A 20017-nucleotide genomic window follows, 5' to 3' on the forward strand; every position below is an offset into this window, starting at 1 on the left:
ATAGTGAAATTACATTACACTGTATAATGTTTCACTTGAAACTTGTTTGGCACTCGACTGCAACAGCAGCAGTTGTCTCAACTTTGCGAAACAAAGTTTGTGAAACGATCAATCAAAACAGCAGTGATGCACCACTTGATCGTATCGTTTCAACTGTGATTTCAGTCAACATTTCTTGGACATGAAAATAAAGCAGAAGATTGCAATGTTACTATTTACTGGTAGCTATTTAGCCAGCCAGCTGAGGTTAACATGATGGCTGTTTGAATCTGGCTTGTGCCAGTGTTTCTAATGCTTTAAGACTAGAATACACTACATAACTTTTACAATGCACAGAAAAACAGATTATGAAAAGACTTGAGTATATCACACTCTCCTGTCACTAGGATACACAGGTATGGAAGTGTAGCAGCTTGATGCTCCTGTTTTCTCCACCGATTCTACTGACACAACAAAGAGGAAACAGATGAAACACATTTCACAAGGTCATAGATGGGAGACATGATTTGTGTTTGGTAGTTTTTGGAATTTACTGCTCAATTCACCACTCAATTGTGCTCCTGCTTTTAACAAATTAATTACAAAGCTCCACTACACACATGAATGTCCTCATTTTTCTTTATTCCCATACTGTATTTACTTTTTCACACTTTCAATTTTTATTGGCTGTTGATTAGATAGATTCAGATTGACCAGTATTCCCAGTATGCAAATTACAAGAGCATGATCAGTGTGAAAATTGCCAATACTGGTTTTATCCAATACTTTTGGCCAAAATAATTTTATGTTTTAATTTTATATTTCAGTAGCTTTAGTTTAACAGCATTTAATGACCGATATGATGGTCAGTTCTCAGTTGTCACATATATCCTAAACACAGCAGTGCTACAATATATTATTTGAGAACAGTCATATATATTCTAGCACTGGGCGCACAGCTACCCAGAATGCTTTGCGTTTTTGGTTTCTATTATTCACCTCTCGTTTTTCTTGGTTTTCGTTAGTATTCATAGTTTCATTATTTTTTGTGTCAAGTTGCTATTCTCATGCTAAAGGTTAGGTAAAGGAATGCATTTTATATTTTAATATTTTAATTTTATATATATTACTTACCATGATGGTGTTTAGAGAGGTGCCACAATTTGAGTTATCCAGTGACTTGACTTTGTTAGATTCCTTCATGTGTCTGGCAGAAAACGGTGATCACTTCCAGCATCGCATGTAATGCCATTGATAACACATACATGAAGGTATGTAGCGTATTTTTTTGGTTCAGATTGCTTCATGCTAACGGGAGTTACAACAGAATATTCGGGGCCTCTTTCGAGTGAATCTCCCTGTGTTACACTGATATTTCAGTTGGGCTCTGTAAATAACAACCATATCAATTCAAATGTTGGGTCATTTCAAACATTTGATGTACTCTGACTGCTGTGAAATTCAATGAAGAGTCTGTGTCCCTCGATTTCCTCTCCCAACCACAAAAACTGCTGGTTAGAGCTAAAGTTGGAGTAAAAATCATGTAGTGTAACCACAGCTTTTAGCCTGCTGTGTTGTGATCTGCTTGGCTGGTTTATTCTTTTCTGTCTTATCATATAAAGATGCAATTGTAGGCAAGGTACCTCCTTTTATATGTCCACATTTATTTTAAATACAGAATGATTCAGTATATGAAAAACTCAAGCTAAGCCTCCTAATCTTGCTAACTATAGTGAAATAATCATAATCATGTGTCCCATGCGCCTTATGTTTATTATGCTTAATGCAACCTGCAACCTACCTTCATTGAAGTTTCACCATGAAAGCCTGCTTTGGCTGTGCTCGTCTGTTGACCTTCTTGGTTGTGACCTCATTTCTCACCCATTTAGCCTCGCTTGCATTCCCTGCTTACTCCAGCAAAGATTACCCCAATTCATCTTCATCCAGCAGCTTATTTTTCTAAAGCAGTCATCAAGAGTTCATGTTACCACTCTCGCACTATTTGTCATCCAGCATTGACCCTTACACCATAGAGACAGTCATCAGCCACATTTGTCTCCAGTTAGTCCAAACAGGGCCCAGGAGGGGAGGAGAGGGAGAAAGAGGCAGACATGCAAACCGCCTTTCAGAAGGGCTAACAGGAGAGAGGCAGCCATCTGTATGATGAATGGGTGAAGGTGTGTGTGGTGGTTTCTCTCATGAGTTGGACATACTCAATAGTGTCTCCTCTCACCCCACACTTCACTCCTCTCCCCTTTCCTTTTTCGCTCCCTCCTTCTTTTCCCCTCACCTCTCTATCTGTTTATTTCTCAGAGTGCTTTAGCGTGCTCTTGGCTGTCATGTATGTGAGTGTCACATTTCAGCCGAGCTGAGGCACAGCACTCACTTAAGCAGAGTGTGACTGAGGAGAGGGGTGAGAGAGAGTGGGGGGTGGTTATGGAGGCCAGAATGTAGAAAGGTTGAGTGGAAATTGATCAGTTAGGAAGGAGAAGAAAGAGGGGAAACAGTGTGGTGAGAAAATTTAATATTTGAATCCAGTAAGAAAAAATGTACTGATACAAATAAGACAGGAGTTTATTCTCTGAGGCAATTACAGATGTGCATTACAGTGTATAAGTATTTTGCAAGGCAGCAAGAGTTTATAATACAAACTGAACTAGAGTGAGAGAGAAGTTTAAAGGGAGGAATAAAGTGGAGACAAGTGTTCCACTTTACTCAAATTTGTTACACGTCCACCTTGCTTGAGTTTGTTCGATGGAAAAAAAAATCTTTCGAGAGCGATGGGACTGCTAACAGAGTAAAGAAATGGAAAGAAGGAGAGAGAGTGAGAAGGGAGGGATAGAGGAAATGGAGGGCCCTCACCTCTTGACTGCGGTTCTCAGCTACTCTAAACACTGGGTGGAGGATTAAGTGTTGCAGGGCAGCAAATGTATATGATTCTTCAAACTGTCAACATGCTGCAAAGTTCCTGTTTATACAATCAGTCCAGATTGATGGCGGTGGAGGCTTTCGTATGTGCAGCAGGCCAGAATGGGCTCCTCTCTCCTGTTAGTGGTTTGATTTAAGGGCATCCAGGCCATTCAGAATCAGAAATCTTGCTCTATCTGTTTGTGTGCTCACAACTGAGGGCCTAGACAAGTGGCTTCATGTTAGCAGTTAAACTGTTGCCCCTGGTGTGTTGCTCAAGGAACGTTTTTCCCATTCTTTCTTTAATTAGCTCCTTTTTAATGCTCCAGTTTTTTTCCTTCTTTGATGTTTATGTAACTCATTCAATGTTGTGTTCTGTATGTATGCATTTTATGTATAGTTATTTTTCAGTGTAGTTTTACTGGCAGTCATATGTGGGTGAGAAAGAACAAATTTAGACGGCATTGTCACGTTGGTTTTTCTCTTGCTCCGGTGGCCTTTCCGAAGTTCTCTTTTGTTTGCAGCAATGTTGAACCAGTGTTTATGTAGTGGAGCTGATACAGTAGAATTTTTTTTTTTTTCTGTTTTGGCATAGACTTGGCACTGAAATATCAGTTTTTGTGTGAGGTTAGTTTTGTGTGAACTCTGTCTAATTGTATCCTCAGGGAGAATCACAGTTGAAACTCAGTGGTTGATGCACTGTGCAACCTGAGTCCCAACTGTAGGCTGAACCTCTGCACTACTAAGTAGCTCCCTTAAGAGGTGCACTCTGAGGAGGTTCATTTTTCCATTCTTGACTCTCTTCCGCCCCCCTTGTGTCTTCTTCCTTCTCTTTGAGTTCATACTTCTGAAGATTAGATGAACACTTATGGTATGGTGAGTGCTGTGATGGGGCTGTTTGTGTGCTGTTTGGATAGAATGAGTTTGTCTGTTTCAATCTCAGCTCAGGTCCTCACAAACCTGAGGCCTCTCCAAGTAAAACGCACTCAGGCTGCCTAGTCACACTGCATTACCACTGCAGCATTACTGCGTGTGCCAAGACCAAAGTGCTGCAGCTCTGCAGAATTCTCACTGTGACTTGCTTCATGATGGGTATTGTGGCTCCTATAGGACGTGTTTATGTTAAGAAGTAGGCTTAAAAGTGAGTGGTAGAAAGGAAAAGCATTCTGTCATGGTATATTTTATTGTTTTGTGGTTTTGTTTAAGTGGTGCTTTAGATAGAAATTGCAGAAAAAGGCTAAAGCTAATAACCCTTCTGTTTTCTGTCTCTCTCGCCCTCTCTCTTACTATGTTTGTAGTGCTGGCAGACAACCTGAAGTCAAACCCTGGCATCAAGTGGCAGTACTTCAGCTCAGAGGAGGGCATCTTCACTGTGTTTCCTGCTCACAAGTTCCACTGCAAGGGCACCTATGAGCACAGGAGCAGGTGCAGAAACTCACACACACAACACACACACACACACACACACACACACTCACGCTCACACACTCAAAGAAGTAGTCAAAGGGCTATCAGCAGAGCTCAGGGAAAACAAGCACACTGGAACACAGCCAGTGAGAAAATTCTTATTGCGTAGAGCACTATATCATTCTTGCTTCGCCTTTCTTTTGCAGAAAATGTAAAGACACAATCTTTATTTTCCTTGCATTTAGGCCACTTAACTGATGAAAACTTCAGCCAAATGCTCTCCATATGCTGGAAAAAAATCACTTTTGGAGAACATCACCCTTTCCCACCAGTTTTTTCCCCCCACTTCATAGAAGTTTTTCCAAAGTAATTGCTTGGTCTGTCAGCTAAATTTCACAGCTTAAGAGCAGAGGTCAGTGTGTAAATCAAAACCACCCTGAGGTATTTTTCCATTTCTTAATAAAGGCTTAAACATGCACAATGACTGTGTCTAATCAAATAAAAAATAAGAAAAAAGAGAGAGGTAACACCCAGATCTGTCTGTGTTTTAGAGCTTACTAGCTTTTGCTCTACTGTGGCAGGGCATAAGTTTGATTATTAAGAGGCTGTAATATTTATGCGCTGGAGTTACAATCAGTGGAATCAGTCACGTCATGTTGAAGGCAAGGGAGGATTTTTACAGCCTCAAGAAATGGTCTCTCTTTTTTTTTTCTAGTCCAGCCTATCTCTCCCTGTCTCATTCTCTCAGTTGCTTCCTCATTCTCTCATTTTTGTTGTTTTCTCTCTTGATTTTTTATCCCTCTCTTCACATACATACATGTATATATACAGACTCACACATGCATGTGAACTCTTATCCGCATCTGTATTTTAGGCTTATTATGGAACAGTGACCTCTGCTTTATGTATGACAGAGAGGGAGTTACTTTTCCACATTTAGAATCCTGAACTGTTCAGCCACTCAGGCTGATATACAGAGAACCCCCAAAGGAAACATGCCAGAGAACTGAATCTGTTGTGCAAACACTATTGAGAGGACAGCTGGAGGTGAAGATGGCAGAATGTGAATACTACAGTCCAGTTAAGGCCCACCTACAGAGCTGAGGGACTGGGCAGTAGATTGGTTTTCTATACAGTCCGGTTACAAAGACAAAACTGAACAGACAAAAGTCTTTCCCTTATTTTTTGTCAGTCTGTCTTTCTAACCTTAAGCATACCATGAAATACCCAGCTTATAGTTACTCAGAGGACCATTCAGAGGGCCACTGTTTGTGTAAGTCTGAACTGTTTATGTAAAAGCATTTAATCTGCTGTTTTTTCAGGCCTGTGTATGTGTCTGCGGTGAGGCCCCAGTCAAAGCAAGTTGTGGTGCTCATAGACCATGGCGCATCTGTCAGTGAGACGCAGCTCCAGATCGCTCGCGATGCCGCCCTTGTCATTCTCAACTCCATTGATGAACACGACAAAGTGAGAAAAAGCATACTCCAGCACATCACAAAGGGCTGCTCTAACAAAACAGATCAAATTACAGTACACTGTGACGTAATTATATTAGAAAGAACGTAGGCCTACAGTTGTATGCAAACGTTTGGGCACCCCTGGTTAAATTAAATTTTGTTGGTTCTCTAAGTGAAAGTATGTACATATCCTCTACAGAGAACGTACTTCTGCACATTGTAATACGCATTTGCTGTTTATTTGCTGGTTTTAACATTGGAAAATAAAAATTAAACAATTTCTGCACAGCCCATATTTTATAGCATGTTTTATATTTTATCTTTTGTTTTTTCCAGTATGTTAAATTAAGCAAATAAATAGAAATAGTGCCCTAAAATGTGTAGAAAAATGTCTGTTCCCTGTAAAGGATGTGATAACTAATTTCACTTAGTTAAAGGTGTTCAGGAAATGCTGAGTTTTACAATACACACAGTGAAATTGTATATTGTAATCATAATTTATTGCTTTACATTTCATCATCCAGTATCCAGCAGCTTTAGCGCTCATTGTATTTTATGTCCATGTTGTGTAGTCTTTATTTATTTGTTTGTTTGTTTCTTTATTTACTTATTTATTCTGAGCCAAAGGTACTGACCATAGCTCCTGTTCCCACGCACAGATCTCAGTGTTGACGGTAGCTGATGCTGTTCGTTCCTGTTCCCTGGATCAATGCTACAAGAGCTTTCTGTCCCCAGCCACCAGTGAGACCAAGCGGAAGATGAGCACCTTCATCAACAACATTAAAGCCTCTGACAGCCCCACCCAGCATGCCCTGGGCTTCCAAAAGGCCTTCCAGCTTCTGAGGAACACCAGCAACGTCAGCAAACAGCAGATCAGTAAGACACCTGACAGATGGCAGTCTTAGATCTATAGGACTGAACCTCTGAAGCCTTTAGTGATATGTCTTCTCTCTCTCTCGCTCTTTCTCTCTCCCCCCCCATTCCTCAGACACTGACATGGTGATAATCTACTTGTCGTCGGGCATCACCTCTCGAGACTCGTCAGAGCATGAGAAGCGAGCCACTCTGAGCGTGATAAAGGAGGAGAACCACCACCTCAACAACTCAGTCATGATCCTCACCTATGCTCTCATCAATGGTAACCCCTTATAAGTTTACGCTCCTTCATCACAGCTCTCTTACTTTGCAACCAGAGCTGTTTATTAGATGTTTCGTGTCTGTATCTGTGCGCATGTGCCTCCTCATCTTTTTAATCTCTGTGTTTGTGTTTGTGTGTGTGTGTATGTGTATGAGTTCTTCACAAGAAAGGCCTTCTATTGTCCCACTCCTCACCTGGTTCTCTACCTGCATGCATTAGTCTGTTATTAACATACATTACTTCAGCATCAGGAACATTAAAATGCAGGACATCTAAAAGAAGAAAGAGAAAAGCAACAGAACACATCAAAGGGCACTCGGTGACATGAAAGAGGGGAAGGGGCTTTTGTGTGTAGATGACAGAAATATGATTGAAGCTGATTAGCATGGTGGTGTAAAGGAGTAGGCTTCTGCTGTGGACCTGGCAATTGTGGGCTGCTGAATGTGTCCACGCACAATCACACACGATTTTTTATATCTTTCTTTCTTCCTCTCTTTCTTTTCATATCAGTCATATTTTGACTTGTCTGCTGAATGATTTGATTTACAGAGTTAAACCTTAACAAAAATGGTAATAATGCTGGCAAAGAACATTGACACACTAATTACATTTTAACCTCCATGTTGTACATCACAGTATGTTTTTATTTTGTCGCTACATTTTCTTTGTTCTGAAGTTAAAGGCTTATTCAAGAGCTACACTCAGGGATAGACAATTCCTATTGCGCAGTGCTCCTGGCCGCAACATTGCACATTTGGTCATTAAAAATGTACAGCCTGGCCACTTGCCTTGGAGATTTTTTTTTTTGGCATATTTTTTTCCCTTTTAACAAGCCTTCATCAGAGTTGTGTGACTGTGCCCCCACCACTAAGCATTGATAATACCACACTATACAACAAAGCCTTAGCAGATAAGTGAAGACTTTATTGAAATAAATAAATAAGCTGACTTTATACCGAGGCTATCATTACAGTTGTCAGATAGTACCTAATTATCTAGATCGAATGTCAGGGTGGACCAGCTCGGCAGGGAGGAACCATCACAGTAACCACAACAATAATGATCTTATTAATGAAAAGACTTCAATAAATATTTCCTTTTTCAAAGCATCACCTGATTGTTTTTTGGTACTGAAGCATTTTTGTTAATTATAAATATGATGTGTATATATAATGAGCATGTTTCTATAATTTGTGAATTTTGTGTATAATTTGTAATTATTGACTTGTTGATTTTTATATCTGTCTACCCCTGGCTGCACATGGTCTTGTCTTTGATTAGTTTTTGGTCCGTCAGTCTGGCAGATCCACGATTTGTTGATCTGTTGATTCAGTTCCATGTTCAGTAGCCATCATTGTGTGTTGACATTGATTGATTTGTTTACATTCAGTCAAATAAATGCCTGAGAACTGTTCTTTCAGGTGTTATGCGCCTAGTCATTCCTAAAGCACTTCTTCTATATCTGAACTTTTGTTGCCTAGTTGGTCAACCCTTACTCTCCTGTTTCTTTCACAGAGGGTGTGACAGGTCTGAAAGAGCTGGCGTTCATGCGGGATTTGGCAGAACAGAATTCGGCAAAGTACGGCGTTTCGGACCGTTCCCAGCTCCCCGTTGTGAAGGGCAGCATGATGGTACTGAACCAGCTCAGTAACCTGGAGACCAGTGTGGGCCGCTTCTACATCAACCTGCCAAACCGGATGATTGACATGGCCTCTTTCAGCCTGCCCTATGCAGACCAGATGGGTGATGGTAAGTTAGAACATGAGGCAGCACCTCGACTTCTTTCCTCCTCTCCCCTTAGAATCGCCAGAAATACTGTGTAGTGCAGGGTAACATTTCTTATGAATGCTTGACCATAATCACTTAGTCACTTCCACTGCGTGAACCATAATAGTGGCCCATAAGACACATAAGAGTGTTTTAAGAGCCCATGTATTTTGTAACAGTGCGTTTATTTAGCCCAGTGTGAATTTGGGGTAAGTTCTTGCGTATTAGTATCCAGGTAGCCTTAATCTTCTTTTAGTGAGCTTGAAGTCCCTTTAGCTACCTGTAAAGAACCTGTTATTTGCAAAGCAATTATTGGTTCAAGAAACTTAAAAACAGGTATATTTCCCCTCTGTTCAGCATTTCAGCGTCCAATTCTTCAAAATGGCTCAAAACATCTTAAAAGCTATAGTATTGCAATATTTGGTATGGGGCTTTTAACCTAAAAGTTCTTATCTCTTCTGTTTTCTTCTCTTTTTCTCTAGGCTTCATTATGACAGTTAGCCGGCCATGCTACTTTGGAAACCTGCTGCTGGGGGTTGTGGGCGTGGATGTGAACCTGGCCTATATCCTCGAGGATGTGACTTATTACCAAGACTCGCTGGCCTCCTATACCTTCCTCATAGATAACAAAGGTAACTGCCATTGCATTATGAACAAAGTAACTAATGTTGAGTGCTGTTAATTGTCTGGTTGTTTTAGTTGAAGAATATGTTGCTGAAATAAAGCAGCGCGTTCTGTTACATATTACACTCTAATTACCTCTGTATTTTTCTTATTTGACTTATGGGCCAGGTTCTTTCTGAACAGTGACATAGCACTAATTTGGAAGCAGCTGGTATGGAATACAGCTATCCTTCCTGCTTCATGTTTTGTGCTTTTAGCTGTAGCCTATATTGGGCTTGACTCTTTAGAACCCTTGCTTCTGTGCAAGCCTCACTTGGAGGTCCACTCTGAGCAACACTGCCAGTCTCAATGACTCAGGACACTGGACTGAAGGCCATTACCCCCATTTAATAGTCCATTAGGGGAAAGTACCTGTTGCACGCTCACAGGCTATGAGCCAACAAGACTTGCTTTAGGCCAGCTGTTTGGAGCAGGAACAGGAGAACTGTTCATATTGGAGGGTCTCATGGTCAGTGTATGTAACTAATTAGAGTTGTAATGGATATTCTCTTAAAGGTCTGCTTGGTAGTGATGTCTGCATAGAGATTTTTGTATAATTTTGTACATATAGAAAGTTGAGACCTGTTCAAGTGTTTTTGACCTTAATATTCAGCAAAAGTGAGTCATTCTTTCTGCAGCATGGGGTTTGCAATGTAATGAATACATTTAGTCTCTTTGAGTAACTCTGCCATCAATATTGAATTACAGAGTCATGAGTAATTACCAGACTAGTTGTAAATTAAATAATGTTATGAGAGGCAGTAAGTAAATAGGCCAAAATGGTCCTTTATTAGAGTTCAGCTTCGTTTCCATTAATGAGGCTAACCATGCATTCTCTTGGAAAAATAGAAGTTTCCCTCTCTGGTAAGAGGATGCTGCACCTGCTGTCATCAGCTGTTCAGTAACGATGAGCACAGACATGGAACTGAGGGACTAAAAGCCCCTAAAGAGTGTGTTGTTGCAGTTTAATGTCTACCAGAAGTATCAAATTAGACAGACCTTTGTTTGGTAGTTCATTGTTGGTAATTTGTTGCTTATTCTTTCTTGTTGGTCTAATTTGTTAGGTTACACCCTCATGCACCCATCCCTGACTCGCCCCTACCTGATGACTGAAGCCCCTCTGCACACTGACATCATCCACTATGAGAACATCCCAGGCTTTGCCGCTGTCCGCCAGAACATCCTCAGGTGAGGCACAGGGGTACTCCAGTTCTGAGCTCTGTCAGTGACGTCATTTTAAGTGACTAATTATGAAGCTGTTGCAAGACCGCACTTTCAGTTTTAAGGCCTCACATGGTCTTTTGGCTTTGTGCTGGTATGTTTAGCATGTAAAATAACGTTCATTAATGTTCTTTTTCAGTCTGCCTTTGGGGAGCCAGGTCATCGCTGTGCCCATCAACTCCTCTCTGTCCTGGCACATGAATCGCTTGCGTGACCCCAGCCGAGAAGCCTATAACGTCAGCTACGCCTGGAAACTGGTACACAAATTTTGCCACAGTGGCTTTGACGTGTCATATTCCATTCACCTAGAGCTCCACTCTTCAAATGTTTAGCTCACATTTAGGTTATTCTGAGATGGCACAGACAGATGCCTGCTGGCATCTAACTCAGTCCTGTCACCTCAAGATGAGGGGAAAAACTGTGGAGCTGAAACACAGTTTGGCTCAGCCCCCTGGCGTTGCACTTTTTCAGACTGCTAAATCTATGTACTCTCAGAACTTTAGCCTTTTACAACAGCAACAGACTTTATGGTTTGTTGTGTGCTTCCAAGGTCAGACCTACACATACATGACAACAGCTGTCTGCATTAAACAGACTTAGATTGTCAGTGGCACATTATTATAACTAATGCAGTGTGGTGAAATAAGTTATAATGTAAAATGTCTTTCAACTGACCTGCTTTTTGGAACATTATTGGCTCTGCTTTTCTTGATAAACTCCTTTAACATGTTTTATTTTAAAACTGAAAGCATTTCTGTCTTGGTGCTGTAGTGGAGCAAAGCACAGTTCTCAGGAGGCAGAACTGTAGTCTGAACTACAGAGCGCTTTCTCTAAAGTTTTGACAGTAAACACTCTCTCTGTAAGGGCATCTTCGTAACCAGTGTTTGACGTCACTGCCTGTGCTGCTCTCTGTAACTGTCTGATTGTATTTATGTGCTCTTTAGCACTTTCCGATGTACATGCAGTAATTTGTTAAAGATGGCCTGACTTTGCTTCCTCCATTGCTGCTTACAGCAGCCAGTACTAGGGCTGTTTATTTTCAGCAATGATACTTATCATGATACAAGTGTGATATGATTCAGTGGCAAAACACATTAGACATTTTTGTTTAATATTTACTTTAAATTTCGTTTTGATAAATAAATGAGTTTAGGTAGAGTTATAATGATGTTTTTATATTAATGTTTGCCTAACTTTAAGTAGAAGTAAAAAAAAAAATACAAGAATAATGAATACATTAATAATGCTGGTGGAGCATTTAGGTGTAGTTCACGCTGAGATGCTGTTCAGAGGACAGAGAGGCAGAGAAGTGAACTTCCTACTCTTTTAATCACAGAGGCACGTGTTAGAGAGTCTGTGGCTGTGAAACAAAGTGAATAACAAAATGTTCATTAACCCGTGCCACAGGTCACAGCAAACTGAACTATCATCTCTTAAGGTTTTTAATAGTGCTATAGGCTGAAATGCTAACAGAGCAGCTACAAATTAATAACTTACTACAACTGCAAACTGGACTGAGTACACAACTAATGGGTCATACATGTCTTAACAACAGTTAAGAAAGGAGACTTGTTTACAATGCAGTGGATGCTGTAAAGTGCTGTGCTCTCAGACTTGAATGTAGTTTCTGTTTACCTACGCACGCATCACGTAAAAAGCAAATTTATAAATATTGATGCAACCATCACTGTATTAATACTTGTATCACCACAAAGTTGTCCATAATATATTGCTTTATCAATATTTTGAACATTGAAAACACTATTTTGAACACTTAAATACTGAATATTAGATTCTATGTCTATAGATGTTTTATTATTGATTGTATACAAGATTTGGTGTGCGCAATGATCACCTCATGTATGTTGCTCTCACAAAGGCCCTCTCTCCTTACCTCTCATCCACTCTGCCTTGTGCTCTGTAGGTCCAGGACACCTCCTTCATTCTGTGCATAGTCTATGTTCAACCAGAAATACCTGTGAAGCACCTGAAGAACCTTAACACAGCCCCCAGCAGTAAGCTCCTGTATCACAGACTGGACCTTCTGGGTCAACCCAGCACCTGCCTGCACTTCAAACAACTTGCTACTGTTGGTAAGCAGTGTAGACAGCATATAGACCTGAGATCTTCAAATTAGTGTAATTCATCAGAACGTTTTTTTGTATTTAGTCGCAATAACAAAAAGCCAGTTTCCGATTTAGCAGACCAGGTTTTATGTGCAGACTGAAGAAGACCGATAATTGTCACACAGCAGTGTGCATAACAGGAACGCAGAAAGTGTGTTTATGTACCAAGCGCACTTTCCCTGTGTACCCACAGAGAGCCCTACTGTGATGCTGTCAGCCGGTAGTTTCTCCTCTCCTTATGAGCACCTGAGTCAACCGGAAACCAAGCGCATGGTGGAGCACTACACTGCCTACCTCAGCGATAACACACGCCTCATAGCCAACCCAGGCCTGAAGGTACCTGCAAACACACACACACACACACACACAAACAGGCTAGTTTTATATATGTAATTTGGGAGAAATATATACCATTTATTTCTTTCTTTATTTTTTTCATTTACAGGGTTACAAATGTAGTCAAATGAATAAAATACAGACAATTCAGCACAGTAGTCCAGCATTGCCTGAACGTTCTGTTTTTGTGGAATGCAATAAATGCCTCATCAGATATCGGTTTGAATTATTACTCAAACATGGGTGCAGTACAGATAAATATAAATAAAAATTATCTGAGGATACCAATATGATTCCAGTATTGTCCCAAGGTCCTGACCTTGTATTTACTTTTTTCTAGGTTTTAATGTTTTCAAAATTGCACACTTACACACACATGCTCCACTGCATACCAGAGTGACAGTACATACCTTATAGCCAAGTCGGGTCTGAAAGCAGAAGAATAGGGCTTGTTTAGACCTTGCTTTAACATGCATATACGGATATTTGCTAAAATGTGTCCAGAGTGTGACCAGATGAGATCCGGTTTTACTTTCCTATGTATAAAGCACACATTTCCGCTTTACTTCCATTATATAATTTCCTGGTTTGACTGGTATAATTAAAAAAATGTGTTGTGGAGAACTTGTAACTTGACTGTTTTTTGGAATTGAGCATGCTTGCTAATTGTAAACATAGTGTATGTATGATGAACATGTTTCTGTAATTCTGGTCACAGAATGTTAGATTGTTTTACTTACCTTTTAATGTGGTCAAGTAAAATATCTCTGCATGCTGATAAAATTTTGTGCAACACCACTATTTTCACCTAAAATTGTAAGCCCACATCCCTACATTTATGTCTGCTGAAGTCGTTTCTTTTCCTTCCCCATCATTAACTAAGTTTCAGTTTATTAACCCTTTCGGATACTCAGAAATAAAAAATAGTTTAAATATACATTTCTAGTGTAAACAAACTCATACACAGTCTGAGGCCTACTTCAGTGACAGCATAGCCTCATAGCCAACCCAGACATGAGGGACACAGACACGGAAGGTAATCAGATCTGTGGACACGCACATCAGTGTCTACGTGTGCAGCAATACATGCCTCATAACCAAGCCTTGCCTAAAGGTGTACACATACAGACATTGGCAATGCATACCTCTTAGCCATCTCGGCTCTTACACTACTACAAACACCTCAGCGATACTAAATACTTCAAAGCTCATACTACCTCTTTCACAATTTACAGCTCATAGCTCAGACTTGGCTGTATGTCAGTATCAAGGAGCAACTTTGTTATAATAACTCGGTAACAGTAGAAGCCTTGTTCCTAACCCAAGGCTAAATGCACATGCACAAAAACTCTTGCGTCAGTCTTTGTACATTCCTTCTCTTGCTTTTGCTCACTCTCTTTTTGGGCAGAATTAGAAGGAGAATTTTGAGTGATTGTAGATGTTCTCAGAGCGGATTTACTGGAACCCTGGCATGCTCAAACTCTCTCTCTTTTGTGCTCCAGTCGTCTGTCAGGAACGATGTGATGGCGACCAGTCATGTGACGGACGAATGGATGAGTCTCATGGAGCTGAGCAGCCTGAACTGCTACATTGTGCGCCGTTACATAGCAACGCCCAATGGGGTGCTGCGGATTTACCCTGGCTCACTCATGGACAAAGCCTTCGACCCTACTAGGAGACAATGGTGAGATTAGGGCCTGAGGGCGGAGGTCTCCACACTTCTGAAACCCTTCCAGACTCCCTGGGAGCTGTTGCTGAACAGAGCCCCAGGCTAGAGACTAAGTTTGTTGGACAACTAATACTAGTTTTTCCAGGCAAATACAGAGCTGAAAGCATGGAAAGATGTTGTCATACTTTTTGGTTGTTTTATTGTTTAAGTTCATGTCTAAACCAGGAGATTTCATAAGATACCTTCAAGGCCTTGATTTAATTAGTGAAAAGTAAGCCAACACTATCCCAAGAGATGCCCAAAACTACCCAAACATTGATTTAGTGTTTTTTTTATTTTAGTGTTAAAGAAGGAGAAGAAAAAAAGCCATTTTAGATTACGAAAGTGTAGCTCTTGTTGTTTAACAAGACAACTTATCATTTGCTCCTGTAGGTACCTTCATGCTGTGGCCAATCCTGGTCTTATTACTTTTACTGGACCTTACCTGGACGTTGGTGGAGCTGGCTACGTGGTCACCATCAGCCACACAATCCATGCCTCTAGGTCAGTCAGTAGTTCATCTGGATTTATTCAGCTCTTCGTTTAAATTAATCATATTAAATTTGGTGGTCATGTCATTGCATCATTTACTAGGTTTGACTCATCCTTTTTTGTTTGCGGTCCAAAAAAAGCACAACACATTGTGTTTTAGAGGCTCAGTCTTATCGGCATGTCTGTTTTGTGTTTAGTAGAGTATGTGTGCGTGTATGTGCGCGTGCAAAGGTATGTTTAGAGGTATGACGAAACTGTTTGAAACTGGCAGAATGCCAGAGAGGCTGGTGATGATAAAGATTGTGAAGAGATTTTTTTTCTCCTTTTTGTTTTATTCAGCCTTGACGTGAAGTATGAACGGTAAATGTAGCAGGATCTCGTAACCCAAATGTGTGATGATCTTTGATGAATGCTCTGTCGGTTCGACACTGATGCATCCTCCTCTACTCTTTCTCCATTTTGTATCTTTAATCATTCTCCTCTTGTGTTTAGTTCTCAGATGGCTCCAGGCTATGCAGTAGCAGTTATGGGCATCGACTTTACACTGCGCTACTTCTATAAGGTCCTGCTGGATCTGCTGCCTATCTGCAACCAGGACAAGGGCAACAAAATCCGGTAAGCCTGCCCCACCCTGCCCCTCTCACCTCCTGCCTTGCTCGTTTTCTCTTTCACTCTTCCCCCTCTCCCTAGCCTGCCAAGATCCAGCTCTCTCCGGCTGAGGTGTCCAGAGAAATGCCCGGAGGCTCTCTAAAACTCTTTTATATGAAACTAATCAGATTTGCCTGTGTTTAAAAAGGAGCATTCATAGGGCCCTCCTTCTTCTCCCTTTGGAGGGAAAGAAAGGGGGGCTGGGAGAGAAAGCAGGGTAATTGTTCATAGGGGTTGAGGTAAAAGAAAGAACGAGAGCGAAAGACCAAGAACAGTTGATAAGAAAAAAGACTGAAGAAGGTTCACAAAATAATCACTGGAGCAATGTTTGGAAGGAGAAAAAGCGAGAGAGTTGGGGAATTACTGGTGAAACACAAAAGGAGATAAGCTGATTAGGAGCGCATTCCAGACACATCCTGTTATGTTAGGTGCCAGTTCTCTCCGCTTTACCCCTCTCCTCTTCTTTCTTCTGTTCTCTTCTATCTTTTACTCTTTTCCATCACCCTCTCTTCTTGCTAACCATGCCTACAATCCCCTCCCCCTTTCTCTATCCCTATCACTATTTTTCTCTCTCTCTCTTTCTCTCTCTCCCCTCTCATGCTCCAGAAAGGGTTAGGCCTCAGTGTTCTGTGAGTTTTGAATGCTAGGGCCATTAAACAGGATTAGTTGAGTGGAATGGCCCAGTGTGTTATGCACAAGAGGGCTATTCTGAGCTGCCTCATGGATCTGAGGATTTCTAAAGAAAGTAGAACACACCCCCTGCACCCAGGCCCTTTGGACACTTGCATTCCTTCCTTTAAGTATGTGTATGAGCCTAATGTTTTCACAATACATTCCATTATTGCCCCATCTGTTAAAAATGTGCTGTTGTAAGCTATTTTCATCGTTTACATCTCACCCACACAGCTTTATGGTCCGAAGTTCAGCCAGTAACCTTTCAAAGGTTGTCACCAATCCCTGTACGCACTGACCTTTGTCAAAAAAAGATATGTCCTCTGTCAGATGTGGATGACTTTTGAGATGATGACAATTGGATGGCTGACCTTTACTGTCTGTGTGTGTAGATGCTTTATTATGGAGGACAGAGGCTATCTGGTGGCCCATCCCACCCTGATTGACCCTAAGGGCCACGCTCCAGCAGAACAGCAACATATCACCCATAAGGTACTGCAACAGACCTCTTTTTCTGCCACATTCTCACAGAGATCTTCAATAAAGTTACCAGTTGACATAGATTTCTGGAAGCGGTAGAAATATCTTATTTGTCTTATTTGTTCTAGAAATTATATATTATTGTTCTTGTTCCTTTGTATTCGAAGATTAATACATACAAATTTATATTCAAAACAAAGTAAAATTTAAAACTTTATTTGTATTTTTGTAGGAGCCACTGGTGGCCAATGACATCCTTAATCACCCTAATTTTGTGAAGAAGAACTTGTGTAATAGCTTCAGTGACCGGACAGTGCAACGCTTCTATAAGTTTAACACTAGCATTGTGGTGAGTGGAGCAGAGATGCAACATTTTCTACTTGCTGCTTTTGATTGTTCTCCTTGTATCAGATTGGCCCAAACGCTCACAGCCAGGTTGAGTCCCTTATACATTTGAGTGAAGTTCCTCTTTCTAGTAGCATCATAGCACCACCTGGTGGAAAGGACTGTAATGGCATTGGCAGCAGATGTTTTTTTGTTTTTTTGTTTTTTTTTCCAATGTGCAACATAAAACTTTATTTGTGAAGTGTCCACTTGCATACAACAACTTAAGGATTTATCTTATGGCAAATTTGAAGGTAAAACTTATTTGCAACTGTCAAAAACTGAAGAGCCAAAACTTCCAAGTGACCATTGGACAACTGGCTAAATAGAGAAGGTTTTAGTGGAAAGTGGAAGACCCGGAGTTTAAGTTTTGGCACTTATGTTGTTGACCGTTCCAAAATTTACATTTAAATGTACAGCTTTAAATGTATCATTAAACTTAAGATAAATATTTAAGATATTTTATTTAAGTGCCAACTGATGTGTGATGTTTTTGGTTTTGCTTGATGATTTAAGATTGTTGTGTTATTTCCAGGGTGATCTGACCAATCTGGTTCACGGCAGTCACTGTTCAAAGTATCGGCTCACCCGTATTCCAGGGACCAATGCCTTTGCGGGTATTGTGAATGAGACTTGTGATTCTCTGGCTTTCTGTGCATGCAGCACTGTGGATCGCCTCTGTCTGAACTGCCACAGGTGGATTTGTCAATTTTTACATTTTTTTATTTTATTTTTTTGCAGAATAATGATGCTTGTATATGTAATTAGATATATGTTTAATTTATGCATTTTAAAGTGTAAAGCTTATTGCTTTACCAAAAGCTTAAATCAACAATCCATGGATTCTGCTATTCTGAATGTAATAAATATGCTCAGAATTCTCACTACCAGTTTAGATAAAGTTTAGACAACAACTCAATTTTTTATTCTGTTTTATCCTCAGAATGGAACAGAATGAGTGTGAATGTCCCTGTGAGTGTCCTCTAGAGGTGAATGAGTGTACAGGCAATCTCACTAATGCAGAAAACAGGTAACTCTTTCCTACAGTCTTATTGGACGTCTCAAGCTTTTCACTTGTAATTTTTAGGGGTAACAAAAGGAACACGAGTTCATATCTTTCATCATACTTCTGGGGTTTGTCTATGTAATATGTCAAGGAATGCAGCCCATATTAAAAGTTTTAGAAGGTTTCTGTGTATTGTGATCAGAAGATCACTTAGATTGAGGCTTTATGTCTGCAGTGTTCAGAGGAAGGATGCATGCAAGCACAAAGCTCTTCTCTAGATTTCATCTTGTTTTTGTTTGTCACAATGAATAGATACTCATCCATCTGTATCTTGGAGCAGTTGAGCATTCCCCTGTAGGCATTCATTTGGCAAAAGGCAATCTGTTTGCTATTCCCTGCAGATAAAAACACTTCTGGATGTTTGTCTACTTCATGATGGCTCATCATATGATAATTTGCACTACAGAATATTAACAGATTTAAGCAGCTCTATAGTATAATGTATTTTGTTGGAGAGTCATATCTGTGTTAAAGTTATTTGTAATAACTAAAATTTTTAAACTTTGTTAATGAAACTGTCTGCATGTCTTCAGAAACCCAAGCTGTGAGGTACATCAAGAGCCCTTGTCTCTGACAGTGATTGAGCCCAGTTTGCAGGACACTCTGCCACAGTGCATCAACACTCGTTGTAGCCAGCGCTTCACCAGCAGGTCAGTCAGATGTAGAGTGAAGCAACTTTCATTACAGCACTTTTAATTAGTGATCCTGAATTATTACACTTGTACTATAAACAACAACATTCAAGTGATTCACCAAAGAGCATTGCTCAGAGTTAGGTTTAGCTGGGTTTCTGTGGAGAACACTGACCCCTTGTGGTGGATCAGGACTGTTTAACAGTGTAAGAGGTTGTAGTTTAATGTATTTCGTATTTTGCGATATTAAGTAGAATGTTTTTGTGTTTGTTTTGGAATTGTACATAGTATCTTCCTTACAATGACCTTCTAATTCATACACTAAACATTGGCTTCTTTCATTTTTAAATTGGGTGTGTGTGTCTGTCTGTGTGCAGTGATTGCTTTGGTGTGCTGGACTGTGAGTGGTGTATGGTGGACAGTGATGGAAAGACCCACCTGGACAAACCCTACTGTGCTCTTCAGAAGGAGTGTTTTGGAGGAATTGTAGGTGCCAAGAGTCCTTATGTGGATGGTATGGGCCTTTTAGGTGAGCTTATACACTCTTTAGGGAGTGCAGAACTGTTATAATGGGTTTCCTACTGGGGCAGAGAATATGGCAAAAATAAAAAATCACAATACTTGAAGACAATTTCACAATACACAATATGCATCACTATATTCAGTTTCATAAGTTGGAACAGACAAATAAGCCTTGGCAGTGCCACATTTAAAAAGTACCATCAAACACTATCAGTATGAGTGATTTTTATTCAGTGTTTTACATTCTGCACTACACTAAATCCAATTAAACAAGACTAATTATGCTCTCTCTGTAATGAAACATTCAGTTGTGCACTGTTCTTTAATTATGACCAATATCCACAATATGTTCAGAAAAGCATATTGTGGTGTATTTTATCTTTATAATGATATGGTCATATTAGCTGTTCAT

At 40.3% G+C, this 20017-nt stretch overlaps 1 protein-coding gene across 2 annotated transcripts in view; it reads left to right on the plus strand.

Annotated features, from left to right (window-relative positions):
- cachd1 (cache domain containing 1) overlaps positions 1 to 20017 on the plus strand; it is a 75753-nt gene that overhangs the window by 42697 nt on the left and 13039 nt on the right. For both annotated transcript variants that reach the window (XM_036570229.1, XM_036570230.1), the window contains exons 5-23: positions 4185 to 4311; positions 5616 to 5760; positions 6410 to 6626; positions 6739 to 6888; positions 8404 to 8637; positions 9138 to 9287; positions 10383 to 10506; positions 10679 to 10796; positions 12464 to 12632; positions 12859 to 13001; positions 14504 to 14685; positions 15103 to 15213; positions 15694 to 15816; positions 16914 to 17013; positions 17234 to 17350; positions 17921 to 18081; positions 18329 to 18415; positions 18985 to 19101; positions 19461 to 19612. In XM_036570229.1, the coding sequence (XP_036426122.1) occupies positions 4185 to 4311; positions 5616 to 5760; positions 6410 to 6626; positions 6739 to 6888; positions 8404 to 8637; positions 9138 to 9287; positions 10383 to 10506; positions 10679 to 10796; positions 12464 to 12632; positions 12859 to 13001; positions 14504 to 14685; positions 15103 to 15213; positions 15694 to 15816; positions 16914 to 17013; positions 17234 to 17350; positions 17921 to 18081; positions 18329 to 18415; positions 18985 to 19101; positions 19461 to 19612 (2727 nt within the window). The remainder of the gene's footprint in view (positions 1 to 4184; positions 4312 to 5615; positions 5761 to 6409; positions 6627 to 6738; positions 6889 to 8403; positions 8638 to 9137; positions 9288 to 10382; positions 10507 to 10678; positions 10797 to 12463; positions 12633 to 12858; positions 13002 to 14503; positions 14686 to 15102; positions 15214 to 15693; positions 15817 to 16913; positions 17014 to 17233; positions 17351 to 17920; positions 18082 to 18328; positions 18416 to 18984; positions 19102 to 19460; positions 19613 to 20017) is intronic.

This window comes from Colossoma macropomum, unplaced genomic scaffold (assembly GCF_904425465.1).
Source record: "Colossoma macropomum unplaced genomic scaffold, Colossoma_macropomum, whole genome shotgun sequence".
Classification (NCBI taxonomy): Eukaryota; Metazoa; Chordata; class Actinopteri; order Characiformes; family Serrasalmidae; genus Colossoma; species Colossoma macropomum.